The 19,055-nt window shown below is 38.6% G+C and overlaps 1 protein-coding gene across 1 annotated transcript in view; it reads right to left on the minus strand.

Annotated features, from left to right (window-relative positions):
* The window catches only part of Atg14 (autophagy related 14), a 45,399-nt gene that overhangs the window by 12,319 nt on the left and 14,025 nt on the right, over positions 1 to 19,055 (minus strand). The window contains exons 3-5 of the mRNA XM_047541752.1: positions 16,956 to 16,998; positions 5,999 to 6,080; positions 2,140 to 2,377 (exon numbers count right to left, since the gene is read on the minus strand). Coding sequence (XP_047397708.1) covers positions 2,140 to 2,377; positions 5,999 to 6,080; positions 16,956 to 16,998 — 363 coding nt within the window. The remainder of the gene's footprint in view (positions 1 to 2,139; positions 2,378 to 5,998; positions 6,081 to 16,955; positions 16,999 to 19,055) is intronic.

A 19,055-nucleotide genomic window follows, 5' to 3' on the forward strand; every position in this document is an offset into this window, starting at 1 on the left:
ATGAGGGGAAAGAATCCAGTGCACTTGGGGAATAGAGCCATTTGGACTGGGTGGTGTGTAAGAGGCAAAAAGGAAGTGCTAAGAGATGCTAGGGGAAAGTAATTAGCCAGCAGCCTGACAAGGGCCTCCTGAGCTAACGTTCTGTCCTTGTGGCCAGCGGCTCTCAATCTTTTTTCCTTCTGCTGTAACACACCACCGCGTTAACTCCTACTGGCTCTCACAGATAAGACTGAGGGCTGGGACACTGCAGCCCATTCTAAGTTATACTTTTTCCTCTTTCTTTTCCATTCAAAGAAGTATAGAGAAATACAAAAGAATAAGAAATTTTGTGAATGGATAACTTCAAAATCATCATAGCTCCATTATATATAACAAACAGTAAAAATAGTATACCTACATAATATGCAGTTTAAAAATGATTACAAACCAGCACAGGCACCGAAGAGGAGAAAGTTCTTCTCCATGTTTTCTCTTCTAGTACCCAATACAGTCATGTGTCACTCAACGAAGGAGATACATTTTGAGAAATGTATCACTAGGCAATTTTGTCACTGTGCAAACATCAAAGACTGTACTGAAACTAAGACAGCACAACATCACTAGGTGACATAATCTTATGGGACCACTGTTGGACATGTGGTCTACTGACTGAAGAGTCATTATGTGATACATGATTATATGCACGTTTTCTTCTTGAAAAAATGTCTACCTTATGGAAAAGTTGCAAGGATTTTAAAGTTTGTCAGTATGCACTTCACTTGACTTCCCAAATTATCAACACAGGAAAATTCAATAATCAAAACTGGGTAATTAACACTGCCACAATACTATGAACTTGTCTAACAGACAATTCAATTATGTAGCTCTGATTACCCTTTGATATTGTTTTGTGGGCCCAGGATCCAATACAGGATCACACACTGCATTCAGTTGTTATTCTCCTAAAATCTGGAACAGGGCCTTAGTCTTTTGTCTATTGTAACATGTTTTAACATTAATCTTGTTGACCCATCAGAATATCAATTGGCATAAGATTCCTAGTTAGGCAGCTTTTCCTTCTTGAAAGCCTGGCCAGCTGTCCTTGTACCAATTTTTAGACAATCCAACTTTTCCTCACTGATCCAAACTGCCCCTATAGAGTTTGCTTCTGAACTTTCTATTCTGCTCTACTTAAAATCTGCCTTTTTATTTTTCTATTTGTTAACTCTTACTAATGACAAAATACTTGGAAGCAAACATCAGACCTCTAGATTTTTAGGAAGCCGGTTATGGCAAGAGACCAAAGGCTAGGCTGAAGTACCAGCAAGAAAGAATACTTTGAAGATTAACAATAGTTCACTGTCAGATTCCAGGCAAAAATCCTGGAGACTGAGTAGCCAAAACAGACAGAATATCCTCAACTGGAAACAGCCTCATGGTTAGCAAGAGCACAGAAAAGCCTTCTAAACCTGCTGATCATCAGCAGCATCTACAGAAGTATTATGAGATGGATTAGGAGACTGGAGGTGTGCTCTCTGGAACCTCAGTTTTCAAAAGCCCATTGGTGACTAGGATGAAGAACCAGTTGGGGGGCCACTGTCCATCCCTGATTCCTGAGTATTCCCATGCACTAGTACCTAAGAGTAAAATAAGAGTATTCAATTGACAACAGTTAATATAATAAATGCCAGTTATCAGGAAAAGGTAAGTCAACATGTGTGCCCACCATCTACGAGAACCCAACACCAGGTGTTTTCCTACATGTCAGTTCATGATTTCTCTGCAAAGTAGGGATTTTTCCATCTCCATTTAAATAAGTAAGGAAATCAGATTTGGATGTTCAAGAATGTGCCTCACAGCAAACCACCAGTGGTCTGGCTGGGAATGCAACTGACACGACCCAGCAGGTGAGTCTTAACCAGGAGGTGAGTCAGCGCATCACTTGGAAGCTCTGAGAGCACACTGAGGGCCGCACCCCTCACTCTGGCTCTCTTCCCAACTTTGCTAAATGTACTGTTTGCTGAAGCAGATAAGAATTAAATTTCATTACCAGGAAAACCAATGACCTTAGAATGATGCTTAATATATGAGGTGCCGCCATGCTTAAAAAGCAGTATTTGGAGCACCTATTCCTAGAGTCAAAAGCCTTGCTCACGGTACCTCATGCCAGTCTTTACTTCATCAATTGGAAAAATGACAGAGGTTAGCTCTAATATATGGGATCGCCGAAGACTTGCCAGACGCTCATAATGACTTCTTAAGTCATTCGTTTTTTTTTCTACCAGGTCACCAAGTTTGCGATTATGCCTCTGAATCTTCTCCTTTTTCTCTTGATGCCTTTGTGCTCGACTATACAGCTTCTGGTTCTTTTCCTTGGTTTTCAGAAGGCCTTCAGAATCTAAGATAAATGAACACCACACAATTAACTCTGCAAATAGTTCCTGTGTGCTGTAGAAACCCCCCCTACAAGCATTAAGTGTCTCTCTGAAGACTTCTGAGCCTAGGTGTTTGGTTGCAGGTATGAGATTTCTAATGGTTTTGCTTTTCCTTACATCCATCTCTTTACCATCTCTGCTCAATGTGAATGTTTTAAAGATTCAGTCTCATGCAGCAAGTTTATCCCTTTTCATGATCTCTACTGAGATTTTACAGGTGTACAAAGGAATCTGTTCAGCTACAGTGCTAAGTCAGACTTCTTTTAGGACAGCTTCAAATCTATTATTATAACCCCTCACGGGTGGCAAGAAATCACCATGGTCACCACATCTGCAAACAGCGCAGATCCACAACACAGAGCTGTCTTTTCCATGTCCCTCAAAATGGCAAAACCCTTTTTTCCTTCTTTTTGGTACTAGAGATTGAACCCAGGAGCATTTTATCAATGGGATACATCTCCAGATCTTTTTAATTTTGAGTCAGGGTCTAAGTTGTCCAGGCTGGACTTGAACTTGTGATCCTCTTGTCTCAGTCCCCTTGATTACAGGCATATGTCACTGAGTCCGGCAAAATATGTAAACATTCTATCATCTACTCTTGTGTCTTTAAATAAGTAACTGACTACAGCATAGATCAACTCAACTCTGCAACTGTTTTACAATTTAACTTCTCTATCTATGCCAGATATCTGTATTATACTGTATCATGAAACTTTAAACTGAAAAATTGTGAAGTAATTCATCAGGCTTTGTAGTTTATAATCTGTGCCCTTTCCTTAGTACCTGTGATACTCCAACAACACAGGTTAAAAACAGACTGTTGGGTAGCAAGGTCTTAATCCATGAGCTAAGACCAAGATCACTTCTGGAAACCACTCCTTCAAAACTTTTCATAAAATTCTGAGAGTATGGCCTAGATGGTGGGAATAAGACCACATGTACCTTCTAAAGAGCAATAGTTCCCTACCCTGGCAGGTAGATACACTACTCAAAATGAGGCCCATGGATCTGGGATGGGCTGCAAACTGTACCAGGCATGGCAAGAGAGCAGGGCTTGCAGCGTAGCTCACTGAGTGCTTGCCTAGCATGTCCTAGGACCTGGGTTCCATCTCTAACACCCACTGGGAATGGGGGTAGGTGGGGAGTACATAAATCCAGAATAAGCATGTAGAATCTTTATTTCTTCAACAGGGTAACACAACATTGCCACGACATTCAAACGTGTGATCATTTTCCTAAGTCTAGGGTGGATCTCAGGATTTTCTCTCTATAATTTCACATGGTCACCAGGTGACTGATGATTCGCTGGGAATGGAAACCATTGTTACAGACTGCATTGCTTTAGAACCATGTTTTTTATTTTCTGTGGTGGGTGTTTTTGTTTTGGGGTTTAGGAACCTGCTAAAAAGAGCTGATCAAAGCTTTCATCTTGCTCATCAGAGAAATGTGCATGCTCAGTACATTCTATACTTAACAAACAGATGGCTGGTGGCAAACCCTATTCTGAACACTATGGGAGGATGGGGAAAAGGGTGGACCATTGTTAAGTAATGAGTTACTGTGCTGCTATCGAACCCAAACCTTTGGGTTCAATACAAAGCCAAATGCAGTGGATCACTGGCTGGCTGTAGTTCTGAGCACCTCTGCCCCATGCTGCCTTGCTTCTCTAGCTTGCAACTCCACACAAGTTCTTTACTAGGACATTTTCAAAGGAAGCTTTTACTCCATTACATACCACTATAAAATACTTGCTTCTGAAAGCAACATAGACAAAAGGGATTCATGAAGCAGGTGACTCATTCTAAACTTTAAAATCTCATCTTCAGAAACATAAGTTTCTAAGAATGTAGGATTTCTAAGAGGACTCAAATTTTGAGATCCACTTAAGAATGAAGTATTTAAATGTAATGTAAAACCAGTACAGATTAAAATATGTAGGAGATTCACTAAAAGGAGGTCAATATTCTGCGCTTCTGGCATGAGCTAATGATTATTGTAAGTGAACACCAAGTTAGACTGAGTTTATTATTAACTATGAAAAGTTAAGGAATATTTGCTCCCATTTGCTTTTTCATTTTGTGATGCTGGGGGTCAAACAAAGAGCAAAGCGTGTGCTCTACCACTAGGCTACATGCTTAGCCCTTAACTTTTTCTTTCTTTTTTGTGTACTGCGTACTGAACCCAGGGGCTGCTACCACTAAACTACTACTAAGCTCCCCAGTTCATCATCATCATCATTATTATGATTACTATTACTACTACTATTATTATTATGGGGATTGAATCCAGAGGTGCTTTTAAAAAAAAAAAATTGTAGTTGTACATGGACAGCATGCCTTTATTTTATTTATTTTTATGTGGTGGCTGAGGATTGAACTTAGTGCCTCACAAGTGCTAGGCAAGCACTCTACCACTGAGCTATAACCTCAGCCCCAGAGGTGCTTTTAACAACTACATCCCTGGACCCTTTTGTTTGAGACAAAGTCTCACTAAGTTACCTAGGGCTGCACTAATTTTCAGAGGCTGGTCTCAAACATGCAATCCTCCCACCTCAGCCTCCCTAGTCACTGGGATTATAAACCTGCCACCCACCACATATGACTTATTTTTAATTTTATTTTAATTCATTAAGTTTATTTATTTTTTTGGTAGTGGGGATTGAAACCAGGGCCACTTAACCACTGAGCCACATCCCCAGCCCTTTTTATTTTGAGACAGGGCCTTGCTAATTTGCTGAGGCTGGCTTTGAACTTGCAATCCTCCCGCCTCTACCTCTGGAGCTGCTGGGATTACGGGCATGTGCCACTGTGCCTGGGGTAGCCCTTCCTTAACTTTAACTGGAAGAATAGCAGGTTATTGAAGGGCTCTAAATGGTATGTTTATATAATTCCTTAAACAAGGAGAAGGAATATGGAGAAGGGAATGAAAGTACAGGTTGAACATACCTGATAGGAAAGTTTGAAATTAAAAATACTCTATAAGAGGCTGGGGTTGTAGCTCAGTGGTGGAGCGTTCGCCTAGCACATGTGAGACACTGGGTTTGATCTTTAGCACCAATGGGGATGAAAGAAAAGAAAAAGGTATTGTGTCCATTAAAAAACAAAACGAAACAAAAAAACTCTACAAATCCAAGACTTTTTGAGTGTCAACTGACACCACAAATGGAAAATTTCATACCTGACCTTGTGAGACAAGTCACAGTCAAAAGTCAGACACCCTAGAAATAATGTATAAAATCATTTCCAAGCTATGCATATAAGGTATATATGCAAAATAAATGAATTTTGTGTTTAGACTTGGGACCCAATCCCAAGATATCTCATTAATGTATATTGTACGTATGTAAATGTATGCTGTATATATACACAAATGTATAATGTAGATATGCAAATATTTTTAAAAAAAATCTGAAATCTGAAACACTTCTGGTTCTAAGCATTATAGATAAGAGATGCTCAATCTGTAAGCTTTTCCAAGTGGATACTGCTCTTACCCTGCTCTCTTTCACCCTCTAGTTTATTAATCCCATGAAATTCCACATAAACCCTTAATTAGGAATGGAGAAAAGGGGGAAAATTACTTACTTTTCTTCATTTCTTCATTTCCTTTACATATAGTTTGTTTCAGCTGTTCAATCCTCATCTTGCAGGACATTATTTTCCATCTCTGAAAAAAAAGCATGTAACATACATAAACATTAATCTCTTATGATTAATATGACAACCTAGGATCACTATTTTCATGCATATATTAGAAAACAATGAAAAGATAAACAAAATTATATCTAGTATAGGTACTATAACTATGGTAGATTACAAAAAAGAAACATTTTTCTGGCTCAATACAAAAGCCACTAAAAGAAAGAAATTCATATAGTTCTTTTGCATGTGTCAATAAGCACAGAAAAATCCACTTCTGTCAGTCATTCTTCTCTTTGTGAAAGAACAGAAGTTTGTGGATGTACCTCCGAGATCTTTAGATATCCTCATATTCTGGAAATCAGCATATTAAAGAATATACTAAAGTTAGGAAGCCACTAGGAAAAATCATTAGTTTGGGATATTATGATCTTATAGCTAATGACTGCTTAATGAGCTTTGGGATGTAAGGCAAGAAAACTTTTATAAAAACTGTAACCTTATCTTTAAAATAGGGTCAATGAAGCCAGGTGTGATGGTGCACATCTGTAATCCCAGAGGCCTAGGAGGCCGAGGCAGGAGGATCGAAAATTCAAAGCCAGGTTCAGCAACTTAGCAAAGCCCTAAGCAACTCAGCAAGACCCTGTCTCTAAATATAATATAATAATGGGTTGGGGATGTGTCCTCCCCTTCCCCCCCCCACCAAAATAAAAAAGAATGGATTCAGAGGAATTGACAAGTTCAGAAATAAATCAGAAATGAGTTATCTTCACTTCTGCTTTGTGTGTGTGTGGTGCTGAGGATCAAACCCAGGTACACATGCTAGGCAAGTACCCTACCATTGAGTTATACCCCTGGCCCAGAGAGATTTTCACTTCTAAAAGGTGGTGGTTTTTAAGAATCAATATTGACTAGAAATTCCAGTCAGAGCAATTAGGCAAGAGAAGGAAATATAAGGGATAAAAATAGACAAGGAAGAAATCAAATTATCACCATTTACAGATGATATGATCTTATACACAGAAGATCCGAAACACTCCACCCAAAGACTGCTATAGCTAATAAACAAATTTGGCAAAGTAGCAGGTTACAAAAGCAACAGCTTTCCTATATACCGACAATGACTCCGCTGAGAAAGAAATGAGAGAGACAATTTCATTCACAAAAGCCACCTCCTGACCCTGCAAAAAAAAAAAAAAAAAAAAAAATCTCAGGAATAAATCAAACCAAGGAGGTGAAAAAAAACCCCAAATAGCCAAAGCAATTCTAAGCCAAAAAAGCAATGCTGGAGGCATCACAATACCTGACTTCAAATTAGTCTACAGAGTTATAGTAACAAAAACTGCATGGAACTGGCATAAAGACAAGACACATGGATCAATGGTACAGAACAGAGACACAAACAAACCCACTCATCTACAGTCATCTGATCTTTGACAAACATGACAAAAATAAATTGGAGAAAAGACAGCCTTTTTAACAAATGGTCCTGAGAAAACTGATTACCTATAGATACAAGAATGAAGCTAAACCCTTATATCTTACCCTGCACAAAAATCAACTCAAAACGGAACAAAGATTCAAAATTAGATCAGAAACAACGCAACTCTTCGAAGAAAACACAGGGTCAACACTCCAGCATATAGGCACAGGCAATGCTTCCTCAACAGGACCCCTAAAGCTCAGGAAATAATGCCAAAAGTTAATAAGTGGGATGGCATCAATTTAAAAGCTTCTGCACAGCAAAGGAAACAATTTGGATTGTGAAGAGAGAACCTACAGAATGGGAGAAAAATCTTTGCTAGCTATTCTTCTGAAAGGATTAATATCTAGAATATATGAAAAACACAAAAAAGCAAATAACCCAATTAATAAATGGGCAATGAATTAAACACTTCTCAAAAGAAATACACCTGGCTAACAAATATATGGAAAAATGTTCAACATCATCAGCAATTAGGGAATGCAAACCAAACCTATACTAAGATTTCACATCAATCAGAATGGCAGTAGTCAAGAATACAAATAATAATAAATGCTGGGGAGAATGTGGAGAAAGAGAGAGACTTTTACACTGTTAGTGGAACTGTAAATTAGTACAACTGCTAAGGAAATCAGTATGGAGGTTCCTCAAAGGACTAGGCATGGAATCACCATATGACCCAGCTATATCACTCCTCAGTATTTATTCTAAAGAACTGAAGTCATCATTCCATAGTGATACATGCATACCCATGTTTATAGCAGCACAATTCACAATAGCCAAACTATGGAACCAGCCTAGGTGTACATCAATGGATGGATAAAGAAAATGTGGTTATATATACACAATGGAGTTTTATTCAGTTATAAATAAAAATGAAATTATGTCATTTGCAGGAACTTGAGAACATTATGTCAAACAAAATTAGCCAAACTCAGAAGGTCAAGAGTCTTCTGTTTTCTTTTATATGTGGAAGCTAGAGAGGAAAAAGGAAAAGAAAGGTGGGGGTTGAGCATCTCCCCAAAGTCAAAGGGAGATCAGTAGAGCAAAGGGACCAGGAGGTGGGAAGTGGGGGAGTGTTGGTTAGTGACACTGGCCAAATTATATTGTTACATTGTGTGCATGTACAAACACGTGCAACAAATCCCATCATTTATAACCAGAATGCACCAATAAAAAATGTGGAAAAATCAATATTGAAGTTTTTGACAGGCAAACTAGAGAAAATTAGAGAATTTAGAAATATTTTTTCCACAGAACAGATTGTTTACTTATAACATTTACAGCATTAGCAAAATTCACCTTTATCATAAATATTCTTTACGTGTAAAAAATCATGCATGTGTAAAAAAAAGTATGCATCATAAAAAAATATTATTGTGTGTGGTGCAGGGGGAAATCAAACATTGCAGAAGGAAGAAAAGAAATGTGATTATTGGCCTGTTTCACCTTCCTTGGTGTAATCCTTGTGTTCACATATGCACATGCTGTGCTAGGACCCAGGGCCTCTTGAATGCTAAACACTCACTCCTCCACTAAGCTTAGCCTTGCCCTAGCTCCTGCGAGGTCAACCAGCTGTCCCGACCTGTGGTGCCCTCTGTAGGGACTGTGCTCTGGATATCTTTTCCTGTCTCTTTTATTTTCTTTCTTTTTTCTCTCCCTCTCTCTCCCTTCTTTCCTTCTTTCTTTCTTTCTCTCCCTCCTCCCGCTCCCCAATCTCCAGCCCCCAATCCCAAGAGGTTATCTCCAAAACTTAAGTTTGATGTGTATTTTTTTCTTTTTAGAGCATATTTATGTTTAAAATACACACACAACAAAAAATAAATAAAATACAACAAACAATCATACTTTAGCTTTGCCTTAAAAATGTCTTAGATATACTTCCATATTGATACATGTAAATTCTTTTTTACAGAATGCATTTTGATTCATTGTACACAAATAGGGTACAACTTTTCATTTCTATGGTTGTGCATGATGTAGATTCATACCATTCATGTAATCATAACATGTACACAGGATAATAATGTCTGTCTCATTCCACCACCTTTCATACCCCTGCCCCATTCTCCCTCTCATTTCCCTCTATGTAATCTGAAGTTCCTCCATTCTTCTCTTACCCCACCCCATTATGCATCTTCATCCACTTATCAGGGAAAACATTCGGCCTTTGGTTTTTTGGGCTTGGCTTATTTCACTTAGCATGATATTCTCCAATTCCATCCATTTATCTGCAAATGCCACAATATTATTATTCTTTATGGCTGAATAATATTTCATTGTGTTGATCACATTTAAAAAAGAAAACTTAAAGATTGACTGACATGGTCAGTATGTATTTATGGGGTTCAGTTAAAATGACCTTTCAATACACAAATACAAAGATCACATTCTTTTTAACAGCTTCCTAGTGCTGTAGCTTTTTACCTCCTACTGATGGATGAACATTTATTCACATATTAACTTTACCATCAAGGATGCAGATAATGCACTTCTTTACCCATAAATCTCTGCCTTTATGTGCATTTCCTTAGGAGGAAAATGGCTGGATATATAACATGTACTCTTTAAAAATCACCACCAAAACTTAACCTAGCAGGCGGCTCTGCCAACTCCGGCTGCAGGCTCTCTTCACGGGGCATCCAAGATGGCGGCCTAGAGGGAGACTGCACCCCCAGTCGCTCCAGAACCCTGGAGTTAAGAAGGGGAGGCATTGAGAGACTCGGACTGAAATAGAGCCACGGGTGAGTCTGCCCACTGGGTAAAGCTCGGTCCGGGTGGCAGGCCCAGATAGAGGTGGCTTATCGGAGCCGGGCAGGGCAGCTAGAGTCATCCACAGGCAGCCCTGCGCACTCCGGCGGTGGGCCCCGCCCACACAGCCAGCTTCTCCAGGTTCTCGGAACGGAACTGGCCCGCTAGTGAGAGCCTTTCTGACCAGAACAAACTCCGAGTCCCGGAGCCCCTGCAGCGCAGCGTACTCCGGCAACGAACCAGCGGAGAGCCGCGATCCGCAAACAGCCTCTGGGATTAGGGCAGGGCAGCCAGAGACCTCTTCAGGCGGCTCTGCCAACTCCGGCTGCAGGCTCTCTTCACGGGGCGATCCAAGATGGTGGCCTAGAGGGAGATTGCACCCCCAGTCGCTCCAGAACCCTGGAGTTAAGAAGGGGAGGCATTGAGAAACTCGGACTGAAATAGAGCCACGGGTGAGTCTGCCCACTGGGTAAAGCTTGGTCCGGGTGGCAGGCCCAGATAGAGGTGGCTTATTGGAGCCGGGCAGGGCAGCTAGAGTCTTCCCAAGGTAGCCTTCCACACTCCGGCAGTGGGCTCCTCCCACACGGCCAGCTGCACGGCGCAGGCCCACAGTGAGAGCATTTCTGCACAGAGCCAGTTCCAAACCGTGGAACCAGTAGGGGGCTAGGGGCAGTTTTCTTCGGATGAGCTGCTTTATCAGATTCCTCCAAGACATCAGGCTACTGAAGGCTGGGAGGTGATACACTGGAAATCTACCGGAACACTATAAGCCAGTAGCGGAAAACTGCAATATCTCAGGGTCCCACTGACAACTGACCAATATGAGAAAACAAGGGAAGAAAATGTCCCAAACAAACCTAGATACTACATCAATAAAACCCAATGACAGCACAGCAGAAGAAATGTCAGAAAGGGAGTTCAGAATGTACGTAATTAAAACGATCAGGGAAGCTAATGAGGAGATGAAAGAGCAAATGCAGGCATTGAAGGAGGAGATGAAAGAGCAAATGCAGGCATTAAATGATCGCACCAATCAACAGTTAAAAGACCAAATACGGGAAGCAAGAGATCATTTCAATAAAGAGTTAGAGATACTGAAAAAAAAACAAACTGAAATACTTGAAATGAAGGAAACAATAAACCAAGTTAAAAACTCCATAGAAAGCATAACTAATAGGATAGAACACCTGGAAGACAGAACCTCAGACATTGAAGACAAATTATTTAATCTTGAAAGCAAAGTTGGCGAAACAGAAAAGATGGTAAGAAATCATGAACAGAATCTACAAGAATTATGGGATATCATGAAAAGGCCAAATTTAAGAATTATTGGGATTGAGGAAGGCTTAGAGAAACAAACCAAAGGAATGAACAATCTATTCAATGAAATAATAACAGAAAATTTCCCAAATCTGAAGAATGAAATGGAAAACCAAGTACAAGAGGCTTATAGAACTCCAAACATACAAAATTACAACAGACCCACACCAAGGCACATTATTATAAAAATACCTAACATACAAAATAAAGACAGAATTTTAAAGGCCGCGAGAGAAAAGAATCAAATTACATTCAGAGGGAAGCCAATAAGAATATCAGCAGATTTTTCAATCCAGACCCTAAAAGCTAGAAGGGCCTGGAACAACATATACCAAGCCCTGAAAGAAAACGGATGCCAACCAAGAATCTTATACCCAGCAAAACTTACCTTCAAATTTGACGATGAAATAAGATCCTTCCATGATAAACAAAAGCTAAAGGAATTTACAAAAAGAAAGCCAGCATTACAGAACATTCTCAGCAAAATATTCCATGAGGAAGAGATGAAAACAACGATGCAAATCAGCAACAGGAGGCGCTAGCCTAAAGGAATAGCCAAATAAAGGAGAAACCAAATCATGTCAAAAACAAATATGAGTCAAATGACTGGGAATACAAATCATATCACAATAATAACCCTGAATGTTAATGGCCTGAATTCATCAATCAAAAGACACAGGCTGGCAGATTGGATTAAAAAGAAAAATCCAACAATATGCTGCCTGCAAGAGACTCACCTCATAGAAAGAGACACCCATAGACTAAAGGTGAAAGGATGGGGAAAAACATACCATGCACACGGACACAGCAAAAAAGCTGGAGTATCCATCCTCATCTCAGATAATATGGACTTCAAACCAAAACTAATCAGAAGGGATAAAGAAGGACATTACATGCTGCTTAAGGGAAGCATAAATCAGCAAGACATAACAATCATAAATATCTATGCCCCGAACATTGGCTCATCCATGTACGTCAAACAAATCCTTCTCAATTACAGAATTCAAATAGACCACAACACAATAATACTAGGCGATTTTAACACACCTCTCTCACCACTGGATAGATCGTCCAAACAAAAATTGAATAAAGAAACTATAGATCTCAACAACACAATCAGCAATTTAGACTTAACGGACATATATAGAATATACCATCCAACAAAGAATGAATACACTTTCTTCTCAGCAGCACATGGATCCTTCTCTAAAATAGACCATATTTTATGCCACAAAGCTACTGTTAGCAAATACAAGAAGATAGAGATACTACCTTGTACTCTATCAGATCATAATGGATTGAAATTAGAAATAAATGACAGAATAAAAAACAGAAACTTCTCCAATACCTGGAGACTAAATAATACACTATTATATGATGAATGGATAACAGAAGACATCAGGAGGGAAATAAAAAAATTCTTAGAAGTAAACGAGAACAAAGACACATCATATCAAAATCTCTGGGACACTATGAAAGCAGTACTTAGAGGAAGATTTATTTCATGGGGTGCATTCAAAAAAGAAGTAGAAATCAACAAATAAACGACTTAACACTACAGCTCAAAGCACTAGAAAAAGAAGAGCAGACCAATACCAAAAGTAGTAGAAGACAGGAAATAGTTAAAATCAGAGCCGAAATCAACGAAATCGAAACAAAAGAAACAATTGGAAAAATTAACAAAATAAATAGTTGGTTCTTTGAAAAAATAAATAAAATTGATAAACCCTTAGCCACACTAACAAAGAGAAAGAGGGAGAAAACTCAAATTACTAAAATTCGGAATGAACAAGGAAACACCACAACAGACACGAGTGAAATACAAAACATAATTAGAAGCTATTTCGAAAATCTATACTCCAACAAAACAGAAAACCTCGAAGACATCAACAAATTTCTAGAGACATATGAACTACCTAAACTGAACGAGGAGGACATACACAACTTAAATAAACCAATTTCAAGCAATGAAATAGAAGAGGTCATCAAAAGCCTACCAACAAAGAAAAGTCCGGGACCAGATGGGTTCTCAGCCGAGTTCTACAAAACCTTTAAAGAAGAGCTCATTCCAATACTTCTCAAACTATTCCATGAAATAGAAGAGGAGGGAACCCTACCAAACTCGTTCTATGAAGCCAATATCACCCTGATACCTAAACCAGACAGAGACACATCGAGGAAAGAAAATTTCAGACCAATATCCTTAATGAATATCGATGCAAAAATTCTCAACAAAATTTTAGCAAATCGCATACAAAAATATATTAAAATGATAGTGCACCACGATCAAGTGGGTTTTATCCCAGGGATGCAAGGTTGGTTCAACATTCGGAAATCAATAAATGTCATTCACCATATCAACAGACTTAAAGTTAAGAATCACATGATTATTTCAATAGATGCAGAAAAAGCATTTGATAAAATACAGCATCCCTTCATGCTCAAAACACTAGAAAAAATTGGGGTAGTGGGAACATTCCTAAACATTATAAAGGCCATCTACGCTAAGCCCATGGCTAATATCATTCTAAATGGTGAAAAACTGAAAGCGTTCCCCCTAAAAACTGGAACAAGGCAGGGATGACCTCTTTCACCGCTTCTATTCAACATCGTCCTTGAGACTCTAGCCAGAGCAATCAGACAAACCAAAGAAATTAAAGGGATACGAATAGGAAAAGAAGAACTCAAACTATCCCTGTTCGCTGATGACATGATTATATATTTAGAGGAACCTGGAAATTCCACCAGAAAACTTTTAGAACTCATAAGTGAATTCAGTAAAGTAGCAGGTTACAAGATCAATGCTCATAAATCCAATGCATTTTTATACATAAGTGATGAATCTTCAGAAAGAGAAATTAGGAAAACTACCCCATTCACAATAGCATCGAAAAAAATAAAATACTTGGGAATCAATCTCACAAAAGAGGTGAAAGACCTCTACAATGAGAACTACAGAACACTAAAGAAAGAAATTCAAGAAAACCTTAGAAGATGGAAAGATCTCCCATGTTCCTGGATAGGCAGAATTAATATCGTCAAAATGGCTATACTACCTAAAGTGCTATACAGATTCAATGCAATTCCAATTAAAATCCCAATGATGTACCTTGCAGAAATAGAGCAAGCAATTATGAAATTCATCTGGAAGAATAAAAAACCTAGAATAGCTAAAGCAATCCTCAGTAGCAAGAGCGAAGCAGGGGGTATTGCAATACCAGATCTTCAACTCTACTACAAAGCAATAGTAACAAAAACGGCATGGTATTGGTACCAAAATAGACAGGTAGATCAATGGTAAAGAATAGAGGACATGGACACAAACCCAAATAAATACAATTTTCTCATACTAGACAAAGGTTCCAACAATATGCAATGGAGAAAAGATAGCCTCTTCAACAAATGGTGCTGGGAAAACTGGAAAACCATATGCAATAGAATGAAATTAAACCCCTATCTCTCACCCTACACAAAACTCAACTCAAAATGGATCAAGGACCTCGGAATCAGACCAGAGACCCTGCATCTTATAGAAGAAAAAGTAGGTCCAAATCTTCAACTTGTTGGCTCAGGATCAGATTTCCTTAACAGGACTCCCATAGCACAAGAAATAAAAGCAAGAATCAACAACTGGGATAGATTCAAACTTAAAAGCTTTCTCTCAGCAAAGGAAACTATCAGAAATGTGAAGAGAGAGCCTACAGAGTGGGAGAATATTTTTGCCAACCATACCTCAGATAGAGCGCTAATTTCCAGAATCTATAAAGAACTCAAAAAACTCTACACGAAGAATACAAATAATCCAATCAACAAATGGGCTAAGGAAATGAACAGACACTTCACAGAAGAAGATGTACACGTAATCAACAGATATATGAAAAAATGTTCAACATCCCTAGTAATAAGGGAAATGCAAATCAAAACTACCCTAAGATTTCATCTCACCCCAATTAGAATGGCGATTATCAAGAATACAAGCAACAATAGGTGTTGGCGAGGATGTGGTGAAAAAGGAACACTCATACATTGCTGGTGGGGTTGCAAATTAGTGCAGCCACTCTGGAAAGCAGTGTGGAGATTCCTCAGAAAGCTTGGAATGGAAACACCATTTGACCCAGCTATCCCACTCCTTGGTCTATACCCAAAGGACTTAAAATCAGCATACTACAGAGATACAGCCACATCAATGTTCATTGCTGCTCAATTCACCATAGCCAGATTGTGGAACCAACCTAGATGCCCTTCAGTTGATGAATGGATAAAGAAACTGTGGCATATTTATACAATGGAATATTACTCCGCAATGAAGAATGATAAAATTATGGCATTTGTAGGCAAATGGTTGAAATTGGAGAATATCATGCTAAGTGAGATAAGCCAATCTCAAAAAACTAAAAGTCGAATGATCTCGCTGATAAGCGGATGAGGACATATAATGGGGGGTGGGAGGGGCTAGCATTAGGTTTAGGGTTAGGTTTAGAGTTAGGCTAAGGACAGCGGCAAGAATGAAGGAAAGAAGGACTGTGTAGAGGGAAAAGAGGGGTGGGAGGGGAAAAATAAAATAAACATCATTACCCTATGTAAATGTAAAAAAAGAAAAAATTAAAAAAAAAAAAAAAAAAAAAAGAGAGGAAGGAAAAAAAAAAAAAAAAAACTTAACCTAAATCAAATGTGCTCAACAGGGGATGGAAGTGTTAAGCATTGTCACTTTTATCAAACTCCTTATTTTCCTATGTTGTACTTGTTTTTCTCAGTTTGTTAATTTTGTTTAGTGTTTTTAAACAGAGCTTTCTAACTTGTGTATGATGCATCCAATTACCTTACCCTATGGCTTATAAAGATCCAATACTTGCCCAGGTTATATAAATACTCTTGCATACTTTAATATTTTTATGGGTTTAAATTTTACATTTTATCATTAATCCACTTGGAGTATGTTTATTATGAATAATTTTCACAAAAAAGAACAGTCCATTGTTTTTGTATTTCTATATCTACTTCACAGTTATCCTTTATGATGGCTCCATAATTATTTGCCCATACTCTGTTTTGGGCATGTAGGTGAAATGTCTGAGACGGCTACACTATAAACATATTCAAAAACAGGACCGCCAACCTTGAGCCTCTCTTTCTCACTCAGTCTACTCCGTTCTACCTTATGGAGTGCTACTCTCACCTCCAATTTGAATAAATCTGTACTTTGTTTAAAAAAAAAAAAAAAAAAAAAAAAAAACTGCCAAAAGTGATCAAAAATAATATAAATTTAAAATTACTTTTAAGTTTCACCAACTTAAAAACATGTGGCCTCAAGTATAAAAAATATTAATATAAATTCTTCTTAGAACTTACCAACTGATCTGTTATCCATTTTCCTTCCATAGCTTTTAATACCCTGTATGGAGAAAAGACAGAACACAATTTCTTAATTTTGTGAAACTTGAAGTGTAAAATCAACTTTTTAGAATAAGCTGGGGCCAGTGGCACATGCCTATAAAACCCAGTGACTCAGGAGGCTGAGGTAGGAAATCACAACTTCCAAGGTCAGCCTCAGAATCAGTGAGACCTTGTTTCAAAACAAAAAATAAAAAGGACTAGGGCCAAGCACAGTGGCCCAGCCTATAATCCCAGAGGCTCAGGAGGCTAAAGCAGGAGAATCTCGAGTTCAAACCCAGCCTCAGTCAAAGCAAGCTGCTAAGCAACCCAGTGAGACCCTGTCTCTAAATAAAATATGAAATAGGGCTGGGGATGTGGCTCAGTGATCGAGTGCCCCTGAGTTCAATCCCCGGTATCCTCCCCAGCAAAAAAAACGGACTGGGGATGTAGCTCCACAGTAAAGTGCCCCTGGATTTTAAGTCCTAGTACCACAAAAATACATAAGGCCTTAGAAATGGCTAGAAATACTAAAGTGGGACTTGGCATTTCAAGTGTTTCCCCAATTCCTTGTTCTCTGCAGTTCTCCTTTTTTTTTTTTCTTTCTGCACTTCTAACACTGCCAAGAGCTTTACTATAGACATCCACAATAAACTTCCATTAAGTTCCTATTCTTCTTTGTCTTCTGTCATAATCAATAATTCCCAGTCATAATTAATAATGGCAGCTATAAAAACAAGTACAATTATAGAATTCATAATCTAAAATATGATGGTTCCTTCCCAAACAGCACAAACCAGCAACTCTAAAATTGTGTCCTATGGAATAAAGTACTCCATGGGAAAAAAAATAAAGTTCCTGTGATCCAGTAATCTAATAAATTTGTTGAGTTAGTTAAATAAATTCAAGCAGGTTTCTCTAATGCAGGATGTTTGTTCACAAATGTATTTATTCAGACATGGCAAACTCTGAGAGGCTCAGACCCCACTTTGGGATTCACTGGCAAAAATACCAACTGTTTTTATCAGTAGAATTAAACCTCCATGTTGGCCTAGTTTAGGAGGTCTTTGGAGAAAACCCCTGAAAGGGACAGTCACATTCTGAGATACTGAGGGTAGGTTTTTAACATCCAAAATGGGTAGGAAAATAATTCAGCCCATAGTAATGAAGTAAAAGTAAGACATCACAGGTTAAAGTTTGATGTTTAAAATCTCTTCAAAGAAGCTGGGCGTGTGGTGGTGCACACCTATAATCCCAGCAACTCAGGAGATTGAGGCAGGAGGCTGGAAAGTTCAAGGCCAGCATGGTCGATTTAATGAAATCCTGTCTCAAAAAGTTAGAAAGGACTGGGGATATAGCTCAGTGGTAGAGTGCCCCTGGGTTCAATCCCTAGTACTGCCAAAAAACTAAAAGTACTAAAAGTCTATTGAAAAGTGGAATAAAATACTTGAAATTGAGGTTGTCTTGAAATACATGGGGCATGTGGAACCATGTTTACCTAATAGCTACTTCCCCAAAGTACTGGAAACAGCTAATCATCAACCTAGTAACATCAGAAAACATTTTAACTCTATTAGCCAAGATAAATGATGGGTAGAGAGAAGAAATTATGTCAAAAAATCTACACTAGGTTGGGTATAGTGGTACATGCCTATAATCCCAGCTACTTGGTAAACTGAGGCAAAGAGGATCACAAGTTCAAGGCCAACCTGGGCAACTCAGATCCTTTCTCAAAATAAAAAAAGGACAGAGAATGTAATTCATTGGTAGAGCACCCCTGGGTTCAATTCCCAGTTTAATAGCAACAATAAAACAAAAAAGAAAGGTTCTATAGGACCATTCTCAAACCTAGGAGGTAAGAGATTCATTAGACTACTCATTAACGTCTCAGATTCCCAGGCTTCACCTCAGACCTACCAAATCAGAATGGCTCAGGATAGGATTCCAAAAATCTGCATTTTTAAAAAATCATTACCTCAAATGACTGAATTCTGATAGAGATGATCTGCAGACCACACTTTGCCCAACACTGAACAGAAAAGGAAAGGTCAACAAAAGCAATAAGATCCTATGGAAGCC

Source organism: Sciurus carolinensis, chromosome 2 (genome assembly GCF_902686445.1).
Source record: "Sciurus carolinensis chromosome 2, mSciCar1.2, whole genome shotgun sequence".
Lineage (NCBI taxonomy): Eukaryota > Metazoa > Chordata > Mammalia > Rodentia > Sciuridae > Sciurus > Sciurus carolinensis.